The sequence below is a fragment of the Salvelinus fontinalis genome, chromosome 15 (assembly GCF_029448725.1).
Source record: "Salvelinus fontinalis isolate EN_2023a chromosome 15, ASM2944872v1, whole genome shotgun sequence".
Lineage (NCBI taxonomy): Eukaryota > Metazoa > Chordata > Actinopteri > Salmoniformes > Salmonidae > Salvelinus > Salvelinus fontinalis.
This window is the reverse complement of record NC_074679.1, coordinates 33,817,671-33,835,344: the sequence shown is the minus strand read 5'-3', so window position 1 is coordinate 33,835,344 and position 17,674 is coordinate 33,817,671. Positions and strand designations below refer to the sequence as shown.

The following is a 17,674-nucleotide window of genomic DNA, read 5'->3' as shown; positions in this document are numbered from 1 at the left end:
GACTGTAGATCAAACAGGACAGGAGATATACTTGTTCAAAGTTTGGAATTTCAGTTGATTACTACAGCACCCCCCTTGGGCCAATCAAAGTCATTTTGTAAATGCCGGATCTCTATGACAAGACACTTCATTCACCCACGTTTTGTCAAAATCGGGCCAGCGCTGTCTGAGATATCGTGTGTGTGACTAACCTACAAAGACAGATCCATAGTCCCCCCCCCCCCACACACACAGGGAACCTAGACATTTAAAACTGAAAAACATTTTATTTTTCAAATCAATCAGATTAAGGGCTAGATTCAATTCGTATTGCAGAAGTACAGTGCTATAGCACGATTAAAATGTAAAGGCCATGTTCCCGTGTTCGTGGAGACGGCATTCACAGTAAACGCTGCATAGGCCTACTGTCTTTCAATTTCAATGACACTATAGTGCTGAACTTCTGCGATTATGGATTGAATCGAGCCCCAAGTCTTCAAATCAAAAAAAGAATTACCATGATTCAAATTTCCAACCATTTTAATTTGCTTAAACTACCAACATACCATAAGTATAGAAAATATGGGTAACACTTTAATTGACACCCAGCGTCATAACACGTTATGACACGGACATAACCATGTCATAATATGTCACAACAGCTGACAACTTGTCATAGCCTGTTTTAGTTGGTCATAACACTGTCATGACATATATTGCGTTATTTTATGGCTGGTTATGACATCTACATATGTGTCAAAACCCACAAAACCTACCACAAGGCAAAACATTGCATTACACCATAGCCTATGTGTATGTAACAGTATGTTTATGTATATATTTTTATTTTATTTACCAGGTTAAATTATCATTGTAATTGCGCACATTCCATTATACTATAGTCTACGTGTACAGTACCAGTCAAAAGTTTGGACACACCTACTCATTCCAGGGGTTTTCTTTATTTTTACTATTTTCTACATTGTAGAATAAGAGTGAGACATCAAAACTATGAAATAACACATATGGAATCATGTAGTAACCAAAAAAGGGTTAAACAAATCAAAATATATTTTATATTTGAGATTCTTCAAAATAGCCACCCTTTGCCTTGATGATAGCTTTGCACTCTTGGCATTCTCTCAACCAGCTTCAAGGGGTAGTCACCTGGATTGCATTTCAATTAACAGGTGTGCCTTGTAAAAAGTTCATTTGTGGAATTTCTTTCCTTTTTAATGAGTTTGGGCCAATCAGTTGTGTTGTGACAAGGTAGGGGAGGTATACAGAAGATAGCCCTATTTGGTAAAAGACCAAGTCCATATTATGGCAAGAACAGCTCAAATAAGCAAAGAGAAACAGTCCAACATTACTTTAAGACATGAATGTCAGTCAATACAGAAAAATACGTTTCTTCAAGTGTAGTCTCAAAAGGAAGAGTTACCTCTGCTTCATTAGTTAACTGCACCTCCGATTTTTGCCCAAATAAATGCTTCACAGTCCAAGTAACAGACATCTCAACATAAACTGTTTAGAGGACACAGCGTGAATCAGGCCTTCATGGTCAAATTGCTACAAAGAAATCACTACTAAAGGACACCTATAAGAAGGGACTTACTTGGGCAAAGAAACACAAGCAATGGACATTAGACCGGTGGAAATCTGTCCTTTGGTCTCATGTGTCCAAATTTGAGTCTTTCGTTCCAACCACTGTGCCTTTGTGAAACGCAGAGTAGGTGAACGGATGATCTCTGCATGTGTGGGTCCCACCTTGAAGCATGGAGGAGGTGGTGTGATGGTGTGGGGGTGCTTTGCTGGTGATACTGTCTGTGATTTATTTAGAATAAGGCACACTTAACAAGCATGGCTACCACAACATTCTGCAGCAATACGCCATCACATATGGTTTGCGCTTAGTAGGACTATCATTTGTTTTTCAATAGGACAATGACCCAACACACCTCCAGGCTGTGTAAGGGGTATTTGACCAAGGAGTGATGGAGTGCTGCATCAGATGACCTGGCCTCCACAATCACCTGACCTCAACCCAATTGAGATGGTTTGGGATGAGTTGGACCACAGAGTGAAGAAAAAGCAGCCAACACGTGCTCAGCATATGTGGAAACTACTTCAAGATTGTTGGAAAAGCATTCCAGGTGAAGCTGGTTGAGAGAATGCCAAGCGTGTGCAAAGCTGTCATCAAGGCAAAGGGTGGCTTTTTTGAAGAATCTAAAATGTATACACTTTAATTGATTACTACATGATTCCATGTGTCATTTCATAGTTGTGATGTCTTCACTATTATTGTACAATGTAGAAAATAGTAAAAAATAAAAACCCTTGAATGAGTAAGCATGTCCAGACTTTTGACTGGTACTGTATGTAACAGTATGTTTATGATGTATATATATTTTATATTTACCATGTTAAATGATCATTGTAATTGTGCACACATTGACGTCAGACATGCACCTACCCCCATGCTCGGTTGCTGATGAATGCAGGAGCAGGACAAGACACCCTCCTTTTGACTGATATAAGGGCATGTACGTGATAGGCCTATCTGGCTTGTGTGATAATATGGTCATAATGCTTCTTGACAGTGTCATAAAGTGTATTTTCTTAGTCCAAGTAAAATAAAACAGGATGGTCCTAAATCTTCATGACTGTCATAGAAAATACTCTACAAGTTATTAAAACATTTATTAAAAAATACATGACTAAACAAAAACAAAGGATTTAAAGAGAAACTTTCAAATGAAAAGGACATTTCTTGGCAGGAAAAAAACTAATTTGAATAAATGTGGGTTTTGACACTCTTATGTAGGTGTCATAACCAGCAATAAAATAACACAATGTCACAACCGGTGTAAATATATGCATCATGACAGTATTATAACAGGTTATGACCGTGTCATAATGTGTTAACACAGGGTGTCAAGTAGTTTTACCAAAATAATAAAAAATGGTCAGTGAGTTTGACTCGTTGCTTCTACAACGATTCTCAGCAGCACAGTTCATAACAGCATTGAGAATTAACACAAAAACGGGTGACAAATATTTTGGAGAGTTCCTACAGTAGCATTCTGTAAATATCAGTCAAGTCCACATCACTCCAAATAAAAAATGCCTCCGTGTTGCCCTTAGCAAAGCAGCTACACATGAGTAGTTTTCAGTTAACACGGTTTGGCTTTTCAGTCAAAAATAAATCATTGTTGTTAGTATTGATAACGGCCTCTCTTTCCTCCATGACCCCAACCAACGCCACCTCCTACTCCACCCCCTCCTCGCCAGCCACCCTTACCCCCTCCCCAACTACCACCACCTCCTCGACCACCACCACCACGGCCGCCAAAACCTCCGTCTTGTCTCTTCTGCCAGGCTGGCATCTCAGGGAGGGGGGCATCTATCTCAGAGGGCCGACCACCGCGATCTGGCACCCTCCCCATCAGGATCTATAGAAGTGAAATACAATGGTAGGTCAATGACAGGACAATGGCTGGGGACCATGGACCCTCATTTGGTCAGTTATAGTGCTTTGTCCTAAAGACTCAACACTTTTGTACACAATGAACTTTGGGTCACATTCCACAGTACCTTATTGACGGCACAGGCAGTATTCTCTCTGCTTGAGCCACTGCTGGTCTTCACCACATTGCAGATGTCCTCCCTGGCTGCCAGCAGGTGAGCCATGCCCACAGACGACATCTGGGCCAGGGAGTGTCTCTTAGGCTGGTAGGCCCTGGCCATACAGTCAACTCTCTCCTAACAGAAAATGGGTAGTTTGTTGAGCATAGGACGTGCACAATGAGATTCTTCATAGAAAGCAGAAAGGGTGTAGCCTGCCGATTAAGGACAGTATCACTAGTAGCACTGTGCCCTGATGAGGAAAGGGTGTCACTTTACACCAGGGATGTGCAGATGGCGTCACACCCCCTTTTGTTGGCCTGAAGATCAATCCCCCCCCTCTCAAAAGTTTGGACACACCTACTCATTCAAGGGTGTGGTTAAGAGAATGCTAAGAGTGTGCAAAGCTGTCATCAAGGCAAAGGAGGGCTACTTTGAAGAATCTAAAATATATTTTGATTTGTTTAACACTTTTTTGGTTACTACATGATTCCGTGTGTGTTATTTCATAGTTTTGATGTCTTCACTAATATTCTACAATGTAGAAAATAGTACAAATAAAGTGAGTAGGTGTGTCCAAACTGTTGACTGGTAGTGCAAGTATTCAGACCCTTTACTCAGTACTTTGTTGAAGCACCTTTGGCAGTGATTGCAGCCTCGAGTTCTTGGGTATGACCCTACAAGCTTGGCACACCTGTATTTGGGGAGTTTCTCCCATTTTTCTCTGCAGATCATCTCAAGCTCAAGTTAGATGGGGAGCGTCGCTGCACAGCTATTTTCAAGTCTCTCCAGAGGTGTTAGATCGGGTTCAAGTCCGGGCTCTGGCTGGGCCACTCAAGGACATTCAGAGACTTGTCCCGAAGCCACTCCTGCGTTGTCTTGACTGTGTGCTTAGGGTCGTTGTCCTGATGGAAGGTGAACCTTCACCCCAGTCTGAGGCCCTGAGCACTCTGGAGCAGGTTTTCATCAAGCATCTCTCTGTGCTTTGCTCCGTTCATCTTTCCCTCAATCCTCCAGTTGTAGAAACTTCTCAAGGATGATCAATGCACTTGAGCTCAATTTCAAGTTTCATAGCAAAGGGTCTGAATACTTATGTAAATAAGACATTTATTTTTATTTATTTGCAAAAAAACTTCACTTTGTCATTATGGGGTATTGTGATGTCATTATGGGGTATTGTGTGTAGATTGATGAGGACATTGTTTTATTTAAGACATTTTAGAATAAGTCTATAACGTAACAACATTTGGGAAAATGTATTAGCCCATTTAAGCTAACATTTTGTAGATTGTTAAGTTAGCTGGCTGCGGTATTATCTAAACTTGTAGTAATCATGGTCAAATTACTGACTGGGGGGGGACGGACCATTGGTTTTGTTAGTCACGGTCACTCAGATATTATAAAACTGCAAACATTTTTCTCCATCCTTTAGCAAAATGTGTATAATTGCAGTCAATTAGTTATAACATTTCAAAATCTTCTCTCCACCCCATGGCAAAGTGTAGAATTGCAGAAACTTGCTTTAAATCTTACATTTTCTCTACACACCGTGGCAAAATGTGTAAAATTACAGGAAATTAAGTGGAAAACATGCTTTTTTTTGTTCTTGCCGCTGTTAAGAGGGGGCCGTTAAAAATGCTTTGCTCACAAGGCAGGGGGGGTAGCAGCAATTTTGCCTAGGGCCCCCAATAGGCTAGGGCCGGCTCTGACTGCATGTGTGGGTATGCCTTCCGATTTTTTGTGGCCCCCACCCCAATCAAAGTTGCCCATGCCTGCTTTAGACTATTGAGATGCACCCAAAGACTCCACCTGCCTTGGCTCTGTCTGACCAGCCGAAAGACTGCACAGTGACGTCCAGACGTTTGATCAGCAGCCTCCGCCGACACTCATACTGTGAGGACAGGACCGTGTTGATCTGCTCCAGCCTTTCCTGTGGATACAGACAAGGCCCAGAGTCAATGGACACACTTGACATCCCCTCATGCCTTTGCAGGAATTATGAATTTTTCCTGCACGAAAATGTGTGAAAGTCTGAATGCAGTCTGCTTACCCACTGTTCACTGTCGAGAGTGTTCTCCAGCACTGGCTTTCCAATGTGATCCTTTGGAAGCTCTTGAAGCACTGCGTTTATCTGGAAATACAGATATACAATGCATTTGTTGAATTCAAAGATAATGATACAATCAAAGGCTATGCATTCGGCACTTTCTCACAGACTTTCTATTGGGTTAATTAAGGCCATTTTTGCAGCTTTGGTATACCAGACCTGAGCCTAGGGAGGAAGTATCGGGTGTGCAAGACTAACTTAGACACACCTTTTGTTCTATCCTGGAGAACAGCTCTACTACTTCCTGCTCTCTTGGCAGTGGGAGCTTCAGTGTTTCACAGATTGCCTGGAGATCGTTTCGGTCTTTGTGTTGTTTGTCCTCAACAAGTCGGCTCTTCACTATCTGTGCAGCTTGTACCTCTGAGCCTAAAAACACTGCAGAATAAAGATATGAGCCACAGGCAAAAATCGCATTAATGTGAAATGGAAACCGTAAAATATAATGTCAGAACCATGGCAGATCAGCAACACACCAAAAGGGTATCATAACATGATGGTACTCAGACCAGTTTTCTGAACAAATGTTCACTTCAGTACTTACATACTAGCTTTAGATGGTCTTTTTTATTCTGCAGCCCTCCCTGTAGAATCCCGGAGACAAGGCCTTGATAGGGGCACTCCAACTCCTTCAGCATACCACTCATCTCCAACTGAAGGCCATCAGTATCACCTAAACACAACGTTTCAACATGAAATGCACACACCAGTAGAAATCCACTTTTTCGAGCTGAAAGACGATGGCCAGAGCTTACACATGATGTTGCACAACAATTTAAGTCAATAAGTCCGAGTTGTAGTCAAAGTATGATCTATTTGAGCTTGAAGTGACACATCTGAACTGACCACTTCGTGGAAATCTGTGAATGTGGTGTCTTTTCCTATGATATTACATACAAATTATTTTTAGCCTACATTTGGCTTCAGGGCTAGGTTTTATTTTAATGTTACCACCCACCAGCATGGCATTGTTTAATAATCAGAAACAGCTGTAAAGTTATAACTCTTTGCGGCTGAGATGAGCCAATAAGCAGTGTTGTGTTGGAGACCACCTAAATCGAGACCGATTCCAGACCAAGACCGGAGCAAATCGAGTCCGAGCCAAGAACGGAGGGGTGAGCCGAGAGCGAGACCGATTCAAGACCGAGAGGGGTCCGAGACCAATTCAAGACCGAGAGGGGTCCGAGACCAATTCAAGACCATGATTGTAATTTTGGGTCTTTGAGTGTCAAATAACACTATTTGACGTGTCAAAAAAGCTTGTTGACCAATCAGGACCTGAATATGACTACACGTTAAATAATAATTTAACGCGTTAATACATTTTTTAGGTAGTTACTACACATTGACTACACTTGTATTTCATATGTCACAACGATTCAGCGATACGTACGCTATGATGCTGGTAAAGTTGTCTCTCGCACTGACAGTGCTGGTCATAAAAATAAGATAGCTAGCTCATGGATGTAAACAACGTAGTTCTTCCCCAAAAACATAGCAAAACAACAATCTGTTTCAGTAACTATAGTTAGTTAGCTAACTAAACTCAGCAAAAAAAAAAAAAAAAAGAAACATCCCTTTTTCAGGACCCTGTCTTTCAAAGATAATTCGTAAAAATCCAAATAACTTCACAGATATTCATTGTAAAGAGTTTAAACACTGTTTCCCATGCTTGTTCAATGAACCATAAACAATTCATTAACATGCACCTGTGGAACGGTCGTTAAGACACGAACAGCTTACAGACGGTAGGCAATTAAGGTCACAGTTATGAAAACTTAGGACACTAAAGAGGCCTTTCTACTGACTCTGAAACACACCAAAAGAAAGATGCCCAGGGTACCTGCTCATCTGCGTGAATGTGCCTTATGCCTTCTTGCAGCATGCCTGAGGACTGCAGATGTGGCCAGGGCAATAAATTGCAATGTCCGTAATGTGAGACGATAAGACAGCACTACAGGGAGACAGGATGTACAGCTGAACGTCCTCGCAGTGGTAGACCACGTGCAACAACACCTGCACAGGATCGGTACTTCCGAACATCACACCTGCTGGACAGGTACAGGATGGCAACAACAACTGCCTGAGTTAAAGCAGGAACGCACAATCCCTCCATCAGTGCTCAGCCTCTCAGCCTATTGCAGACAGTCTGAGCACTGATGGAGGGATTGTAGGCCTGTTGTAAGGCAGGTCCTCACCAAACATCACCACCAACAATGTCGCCTATGGGCACAAACCCACTGTCGCTGGACCAGACAGGACTGGCAAAAAGTGCTCTTCACTGACGAGTTGCGGTTGTGTCTCACCAGGGGTGAAGGTCGGATTCGCGTTTATCTTCAAAGGAATGAGCGTTACACCGAGGCCTGTACTCTGGAGCGGGATCGATTTGGAGGTGGAGGGTCCATCATGGTCTGGGGCGGTGTCACAGCATCAATGGACTGAGCTTGTTGTCATTGCAGGCAATCTCAACGCTGTGAGTTACAGGGAAGACATCCTCCTCCCTCATGTGGTACCCTTCCTGCAGGCTCATCCTGACATGACCCCCCAGCATGACAATGCCACCAGCCATACTGCTCGTTCTGTGTCTGATTTCCTGCAAGAGAGGAATGTCAGTGTTCTGCCATGGCCAGCGAAGAGCCCGGATCTCAATCCCATTGAACATGTCTGGGACCTGTTGGATCGGAGGGTGAGGGCTAGGGCCATTCCCCCCAGAAATGTCAGGGAACTTGCAGGTGCCTTGGTGGAAGAGTGGGGTAACATCTCACAGCAAGAACTGGCAAATCTGGTGCTGTCCATGAAGAGGAGATTCACTGCAGTACTTAATGCAGCTGGTGGCCACACCAGATAGTGACTGTTACTTTTGATTTTGATCCCCCCTTTGTTCAGGGACACATTATTCCATTTCTGTTAGTCACATGTCTGTGGAACTTGTTCAGTTAATATCTCAGTTGTTGAATCTTATGTTCATACAAACATTTACACATGTTAAGTTTGCTGAAAATAAACGCAGTTGACAGTGAGAGGATCTTAATTTTATATAGTTTATATAGCTTCGTGTCATCATCTAAAATAACCTTCATTTATAGGACAGTTCTTATTTGGATAATGGTGGTCAGACCCATCTGTGAAGCTAGCCAAAATAAGGATTAGCCACAAGTGGATTTTGTGGTTAGTCTTCAAGAAAATAATTATACTATTTGTATTCATTTGCATCCCTGTCAATGACATACTTTTATTTGAAGGCAAACCGCAAATTCCACTATTGTGGCTAGCTTCACAACACATAACCCGGTCCGGTCGAGCCTCACTAGTCAGATGAAACTAGCTGGCTGCTTATAACGTTAATTTTGTGCAACTGGGTTAAGTTGCTGGCTAGCTATTTATTTTCATGAACTGTAGTTCAATTTCAATAGGCGAACAACAAGTTGCAACCTAGGTAATACTTACAAGAATTCCTAAATCATTGCTAAGAATAATGAAAATGACTGCAGTTTCTACTGGTCATTGTTTTCAGGCTGGTTGTATTGGTGCTATCTAGGTACCAAGCTAAAGCTAGAAGTTGCGGTCAAACAAATGATGCTTTATTACCAAAGCGGTATTGTAAACACATCATTCGTGGCCGGTGTTTGCAGACTTTTGTACAGCTTTGACAGTGCTACTGTATCTTTTTTGACACGCAAAGACCCAAACGGCGTTCCATAGTATGCATGTCGTGAAGCTAACAGCAGTGACGCTATTACTGTTTAACTCCAGTAGGGCAACATCTGAAAAATAGTGCACTTGGTAGTGTGTACCGGAGCCCGACAAGTCAGCGAAAGCCAACATCACCCACGACAGAGAAAGGTTGATTTTCAAGGGCAATGAATTCCATTATCTTGGCGTTAATGGATTTCACCTTTCAGTTGTCTCACTGATATTGTCTTACTCTTTCAAATGACTGCTCGACTTCTTGACTGCTCGAGCCACACAGCAGACATTGTGGGCTAGGTTAAAAATGCTGCGTTGCATGTGCAGCGCAACATTTTACGTTGCGTCATTACGTCACGTTATATAGGTATGCACGGTAGCTTTGACATAGGTTTTTAACATCGCCGTTAAACAAGACATCGGGTGCGATACCGATGTTGGCATGTTTAGCTAAAATTTGTCAGATTCCGATATATTGTGTATTCCTAGTTTTTACCAAACGAACTACATAACATGGTAATAATTTATTTGAATGGTAGATCTCTATTGATAAACTTGGTAAATCAAGTTGTAACCTAGGCCTATTCACACATGACTGCAGATTTAATAGGAGTGTGTGCATGCATTGCATCCATTTGGGACTTATTTTATTGAACTGATCAACAACATTTACAGTCAGAAGTTTACATAAACTTAAGTTGGAGTCATTAAAACTAGTTTTTCAAACACTCCACAAATTTCTTGTTAACAAACTGTAGTTTTGGCAAGTCAGTTAGGACATCTACTTTGTGCATGACTAGTAATTTTACCAACACTTGTTTACAGACAGATTATTTCACTGTATCACAATTCCAGTGGGTCAGAAGTTTACATACACTAAGTTGACTGTGCCTTTAAACAGCTTGGAAAATTCCAGAAAATTATGTCATGGCTTTAGAAGCTTCTGATAAGCTAATTGACCTAATTTGAGTCAATTGGAGGTGTACCTGTAGATGTATTTCAAGGCCTACCTTCAAACTAAGTGCCTCTTTGCTTGACATCATGGGAAAATCAAAAGAAATCAGCCAAGACCTCAGAAAAATAATTGTAGACCTCCACAAGTCTGGTTCATCCTTGGGAGCAATTTCCAAACGCTTTAAGGTACCACGTTCATCTGTACAAACAATAGTACGCAAGTATAAACATCATGAGACCACGGAGCCTTCATACCACTCAGGAAGGAGACGTGTTCTGTCTCCTAAAGGTGAACGTACTTTGGTGCGGAAAGATGCTGAAGGAAACAGGTACAAAAGTATCTATATCCACATTAAAACAAGTCCTATATCGACATAACCTGAAAGGCCGCTCGGCAAGGAAGAAGCCACTGCTCCAAAACCGCCATAAAAAAGCCAGACCACGGTTTGTAACTGCACATGGGGACAAAGATCGTACTTATTGGAGAAATTTCTTCTGGTCTGATGAAACAAAAATAGAACTGTTTGGCCATAATGAGCATCGTTATGTTTGGAGGAAAAAGGGGGTGACTCGCAAGCTGAAGAACACCATCCCAGCCGTGAAGCACGGGGGTGGCAGTATCATGTTGTCGGGGTGCTTGCAGCAGGATGGACTGGTGCACTTCACAAAATAGATGGCATCATGAGGCTGGAAAATTATGTGGATATCTTGAAGTATTATCTCAAGACATCAGTCAGGAAGTTAAAGCTTGGTCGCAAATGGGTCTTCCAAATGGACAATGACCGCAAGCATACATCCAAAGTTGTGGCAATGGCTTAAGGACAACAAAGTCAAGGCATTGGAGTTGCCATCACAAAGCCATGACCTCAATCCCATAGAAATGTTGTTGGCAAAACTGAAAAAGCGTATGCAAGTAAGGAGGCCTATTGTAAATGAGAACGTGTTCTCAATTTGCCTACCTGGTTAAATAAAGGTGAGAAAAAAAAAAAAAAAAAAAAAGGAGGCCTACAAACCTGACTCAGTTACACCCGCTCTATCAGGAGGAATGGGCCAAAATTGACCCAATTTATTGCGGGAAGCTTGTGGAAGGCTACCCGAAACGTTTGACCCAAGTTAAAAAATTTAAAGGCCATGCCACCAAACACTAATTGAGTGTAAACTTCTGACCCACTGGGAATGTGATGAAAGAAATAAAAGCTGAAATAAATCACCCTACTATTATTCTGACATTTCACATTCTTAAAATAAAGTGGTGATCTTAACTGACCAAAGACAGGGAATTTTTACTTGGATTAAATGTCAAGAATTGTGAATAACTGAGTTTAAATGTATTTGGCTAAGGTGTATGTAAACTTCTGACTTCAACTGTACATAGAAGTAGCTAAATTTAAAACAGCAATGACGTCATTCATAGGGCGAGAGGGGGGGGGGGGGGGGGGCACGGAGTCAGTTTGCAGAGGCAATAGATCATCTTTGGGAGAGAAGTCAGAGAAAGACTGATTAAGTGAATTAATAAAGTTTTGGTGGCAATCAGCTTTGAAATCAGTGTATTTTGCATTATGGTTTGCACAAAGTACCAGGGTAGTGAATTGATGATAGCTTCAGCTGTAAGCCAACAAGATAGCTGTGCAGAGACGATAAACAAGCTATTTTCAGGTCTTTTCAGAGAAGGCAAAGTGTGGCTCAAACATAAAATCTATTTAGATTTGTTTAACACTTTTTTGTTTACTACATGATTCCATGTGTTATTTCATAGCTTTGAAGTCTACACTATTATTCTACAATGTAGAAAATAGTCAAAATAAAGAAAAACCCTTGAAATAGTTGGTGTGTACAAACCTTTGACTGGTATTGTACATAGAGAAATTATATTGACCACACAGGATTTTGTAATAATAAAATTGGTATATTATATTAAATTGTATGCCCTAGCCAGCATAGCTGACCTAAGTTTTAAATATAGAAAAAAGGAGTTGCCTGGTAATGTGCATGTGTCTTTCAAATCTTGGAGTGTGCAAAGCTGTCATCAAGGCAAAAGGTGGCTACTTTGAACAATCTCTCATTTAAATTATTTTGATTATTTAAACACTTTTTTGGTTTCTACATGAGTGTTATGTGTTACCCCCGTCAAGACCCAGGGTCTCAAGCTTAATGAGGAGTTCGGAGGGTACTATGGTGTTGAATATTGAGCTGTAGGCAATGAACAGCATTCTTACATAGGTATTCCTCTTGTCCACTACCCTATCCCATCTGGACAAAAGGAATTCATTGACTACATTAGCTAGCAAGATAAGGTTAGCATTATAGTTAGCTATATAAGGTTAGCATGCTAGCTACACTGACAGCGCCCTATTTGTTGGTGTTTATCAATTACACTTGGAAATGTCCACATCCAATTCGTGAAGTAGTCTTCGTCATTCTTCGGAGGTGGAACCTAAACCTGCATTTCCTCTCTAGGACAAGAAACGACATCTTAATAGTGGTGCCAACTTCCTCTGGGGGGGGTTCCTTTAACATGGCAATCACTAAAAATATGAAATAACTGGAGACGTTGGTTGTTTTCAACCTAATCTACTCATGTTCGCATGAGCCGATTCATGGACCTTCTATATCCGGGTTGCATCCGGTTAACACGGCTCAACTTCGCAAGCACTCAGTGCACACAGGGAGCAGCACAGACGTCCTCATGTCATCCAAAAACATGGGAGACATTAGATGAATGTAAAAATTGTATATCTTTGGCTGTGAATGACGGACGGACGGGGGGATTAAGTTCTATGGATGTTTAGTGCACAAAGGTAATGACTAAAGTGTCTTATTTGGAATTTTCAAATCTGACTTCTCTATGTGGTCGTCTATGGAAATGGTCTTTCTGGGTCGAACTTCAGTTAAACTGCAGTACTGAGTAAGACCGTATGTGCAGTCTAAACCATGCTTCTAGACCGGAACCCTGGCCCCTTGGTTACATTAGCTAGATAGTATGTGATTTAACAAAACAGTGAGGTGATGATGTCTGATGGTATTTTGGCTCACCAGAACCTGATGTACTGCTCTCTTCCAGGTCACATAACGGTTTCAGACGGGATTTAAACCACATGCATAGGTTGACATACTCAGGCGATGACAGTCCATCTTCACATGCTTTGACAAGCGTCTCCTCACCCTGCAGAGGTCCGTCATACCTGCGCACCAAAAGACAAATTTAGCTCGAGAACCCAGGGCGGCATACATACGTAATTTACGTCGTAATTCGCTAGTATTAGCATACCGAACATGCATGGATGGGAAAGTTAGCTAGCATCGAATCATGATAGCACTTGGATTTTTCATGATGCATTTGCGAATTAATAAGCATATACTTTGAATACCACTGTCTAGGACGACTACACTATATTGACAACACCCATGTACATTTGCTAGCTAGCGGTTAATCGCTGATTGAGCAGCGTAATCCGTGATGCCATCAAATGGCGGAGTGTGGTTTGCTTACCCGATTTGTTCCAGAACATCTAAAATATCACGTTCCATTGTGGCAGACAACAATATCATCAGATTCCTTCAAAGTTATAGATATAAACGTGAGTGTGTTGACATTGTGAGACACAAACATACATTATTAGCTTAATTCATCGTCTAGCTAAAACCATCCCGAGAGTCAGGAGTAACGGAAATGAAATCCGTAGTGGAACATTCATATTGGTTACTTTTGTTCCGCTCAGTGTGTTCCCTTCATATATATAGATAGAGGACTCTACTGCCCAAAAGCCAGCTTTAGCATGGGAAGGGTTTTGAAGTAGTGAAGTGGGACCAGTGTGTTATGAACAACATTAGTGTGAGCTTGAGCAACAATAGTGGAATCGCTGATTCGCCGTTAAAATAAAAGTCCCCCATTGAAACTGACGCAAACTGATACAAATAATGGAAACATGCCACAATAGGACAAGATAATGCTAAACAAGACTGGAATGTTGTTATATAAATTAAAGAAAATACAATTATTAGTTAATCTGACCAAATAAAATCTGTTTAAATCGCACTGTGGATGTATTTGACTTCAGAATTGCATTGGAGGCTTACTTGTATGCATTGTATAGCGTAACCTATGGATTGTGCACCCATGAAATGGGATATCAGCCTACTGGTCCAACTCTCCTTGTAGTTTAAAAGGACCCTCCCCCTTGTACTGTAACATAAATTGAACTCCCTCCCCACTCATATAATTAACTCAAAATAATATTTATGACAAAAAATAGCAATATCTGTAGCAACCCTGTGTTTATAAACGTGGAATTCTTCAGCATGCTTTTGTGGCACAGTTGATGCTACACAGGGATACAGGCCAGAAGGTTGAGGGTTTGCAGGCCACCACAGACGAGCTCACGCCATAGCCAGCTGCAGACATTGATCAGCTAGGGGGAAATCAGATTTTCAACATTTTGTGGCAATATTTATAATTATATAAAATATATGCAATGTATTTTCCAACAACAATTTTCTGTGCCAATGCACCACACAACCAATAAACAAAGCATACCGACTTCGGGCACTCCAATGTCATGTTTTGCGTTTTCAACGCCACAATAAATAGACTATGTCAATCTCGACAAACAGAAATACCCCCCCCCCCCCCCCCAAAAAAAAATTACATATATAAAAAAAATATAATAATAATATACATCCCTCTATACCTTGTAGGCTTACTCAGTATCGCAGGCTTGGCATGACAATCTCCTCATGTCATTAAACGTGTTGGTGTTTTGTAACAGATGTCTCTACATTCATCAATTGGCTGCTGCACAGTTCGGATTGATTGATTGATTTTATTTGTGATTTTAAAAAATGTAAGTGACCGGGATTGCAAAATAAAGTCGCGGAGTTATTTCCATTGTGGTCCCTATTTTTTTTTTTTTTTACATAAATTACATCTACAATTACATATATACAAACACATTACAGAGATAGAGACGAAAAAAGTGGGGAATGGTGAGTTTAAGTACAATTCTTATGAGCTTGTTTGGCTGGTAGCTAATTCTTTAGATGTTTCTGGCTGCTGGTTAACCATAATGTGCATGCATAATCAAAGTGACACTGGATTTATTAGGGTAATATCAAAAGTAAGTCCAGCAATTGTTTATAGGGAAAATATGAGCAGAAGAGCGAATGTAAACCAGAGAAAAAACACACTTCCCTTGTTCTGTCCCTAATAGGCCTAATTGTCTTTTGTTTAATTTATATAGCAACCTTCCAACCTTGTTTAGAACATGATCTAATCCAATTGTGGCATGTTTTCACAATTTTCTATCAGTTTGCTTCAGTTTTAACGGGGGAGACTTTTATTTTGAAGGCGAACTGCCGATTCCACTATTGTTGCTCATGCTAATGTGGTTCACAACACATGTTCATCTGGGTTGAACTTCCTATGGGTTAAAGAGATTCTCTGATACTTTTGTAAACGTTTTAGCCAGTAGTTCTGAAAGTAGTCTGACGAGCCAAAAGTTGTGCCTGAAAATGGCATACTACATCACATATATGCAGATATGTGCACCACGTCATTGCTCTCTCTCTCTCTCTCTCGCTCTGCTGTGTGTGCATCTTGCTAGCTGTCACTCAAATGGCGAGGGGCTGAAGCTCATTGACTAGAATTCGAATTGGGGGCTGGCCCAAGTGGGGTAATATGTAGGGAAAATCGTGCAGCACAGCTTTCAGAAAAACAGTCGCTTTCAAACTTGGGATTTCTTGGCTAATTAAAGGTAACACAGTAATTCTGCTCATAGATGATGCATGTATGAACTATTGATTGACACATCAAGCCCAAAGCGGGAGGATTAAAAAATACTTAGTAGTCTAAGGGACTGTGCATTGTTTATAATGAGGGATACCTGGAGAAAATTGGATCTCTCTGAAATGAAAATGGATGGCCATTGGCTATTGTTAAAAAAGAGGATAGTCTTATCAGCTGTAAAAATGTAGGCAACAGAACCAGCTACAACTGAGGAATCTGATCATCAATGAATTCAAATAAATTACATTCATTGTTTAACACAGCAGCCACGTATCATCAGATAGGCCTACATGCACTTGTCTAATCAATTATATTTTATTCCACTATATTGTTGTTTAAAAATAGATTTGTGTTGACTGTGACTAGGCTAAATTAGCAAACTAGGCATCCATAGCTCACCACATGATACTCAAACCAGGATGGCCACACTCGTGTTTCTAACAGTGAATGACTGTATAGCCTAATAAGGCATTTTCATTTCATTATTATGTCATTCTAACTATTTCATGTTATACAGCCTAAATGCTAAATGCATAGGCATGTTGTTGAAGTGCTGTTCTTAAAAACTTCTTATGGCTGCATCCCGCTACCGGGATCGATATGACAACAGCCAGTGAAAGTGCAGGGCGCCAAATTCAAACAACAGAAATCGCATAATTAAAATTCCTCAAACATACATGTGTCTTATATCATTTTAAAGGTAATCTTGTTGTTAATCCCACCAAAGTGTCCAATTTCAAATATGCTTTTCAGCGAAAGCACTACAAACGATTATGTTAGGTCACCACCAAACCACAATAAGCACAGCCATTTTTCCAGCAGAAGATAGCAGTCAGAAAAAGCAGAAATAGAGATAAAATTAATCACTAACCTTTGATTATCTTCATCAGATGACACTCATAGGACTTCATTTTACACAATACATGCATGTTTTGTTTGATAAAGTTCATATTTATAACAAAACATCTGAGTTTACATTGGCGCGTTACATTCATTAGTTCCAAAAACATCAAGTGATTTTGTATAGCCACATTGTTTCAACAGAAATACTCATCATAAATGGAGATGATAATACAAGTTATACACATGGAATTATAGATATACCTCTTCTTAATGCAACCGCTGTGTCAGATTTCAAAAAAACTTTACGGAAAAAGCAAATCATGCAATAATCTGAGACGGAGCTCAGAACAATAGCCAAATTAGCCGCCATGTTGGACTCAGAAACCAGAAAATACATGATAAATGTTTCCTTACCTTTGATGAACTTCATCAGAATGCAGTCCTAGGAATCCCAGGTCCACAATAAATGCTTGATTTGTTCGATAATGTCCGTTATTTATGTCCAATTAGCTACTTTGGTTATCGCGTTTGGTAAACAATTCCAAAGTCACAAAGCGCGTCCACTATAACGTGACGAAATGTCCAAAAGTTCCATAACAGTCAGTAGAAACATGTCAAACGATGTACTGAATCAATCTTTAGAATGTTGTTGACATACATCTTGAATAACGTTCCAACCGGGGAATTAGATTGACTTCAGT

At 40.7% G+C, this 17,674-nt stretch overlaps 1 protein-coding gene across 2 annotated transcripts; it reads right to left on the bottom strand.

Annotated features, from left to right (window-relative positions):
* Positions 1-501: 501 nt before the first annotated feature.
* Positions 502-14,067, bottom strand: fam98b (family with sequence similarity 98 member B). Of its 2 annotated transcripts, none has more exons than XM_055863513.1 (8): positions 13,839-14,067; positions 13,382-13,530; positions 6,252-6,380; positions 5,919-6,085; positions 5,654-5,734; positions 5,417-5,533; positions 3,574-3,741; positions 502-3,431 (listed from the first exon to the last, which is right to left on the bottom strand). In XM_055863513.1, the coding sequence occupies exons 1-8, from the start codon at positions 13,895-13,897 to the stop codon at positions 3,195-3,197; spliced, it is 1,107 nt and encodes a 368-aa protein (XP_055719488.1). In that variant the 5' UTR covers positions 13,898-14,067; the 3' UTR covers positions 502-3,194. The 2 variants fall into 2 exon arrangements, with proteins under 2 accessions (XP_055719488.1, XP_055719489.1); XM_055863514.1 differs by lacking the exon at positions 13,839-14,067 and adding an exon at positions 13,617-13,783.
* Between the last annotated feature and the right edge of the window lie 3,607 nt (positions 14,068-17,674).

Coding starts and splice junctions, on each gene's coding strand:
- fam98b (XM_055863513.1), bottom strand. CDS start 13,897: ATGATATTGTTGTCTGCCACAATGGAACGTGATATTTTAGATGTTCTG. Junction 6,086..6,251: donor AGACCATCTAAAGCTAGTAT/GTAAGTACTGAA, acceptor TTTATTCTGCAG/TGTTTTTAGGCTCAGAGGTA. Junction 3,432..3,573: donor CTGCCTGTGCCGTCAATAAG/GTACTGTGGAAT, acceptor TCACTTCTATAG/ATCCTGATGGGGAGGGTGCC.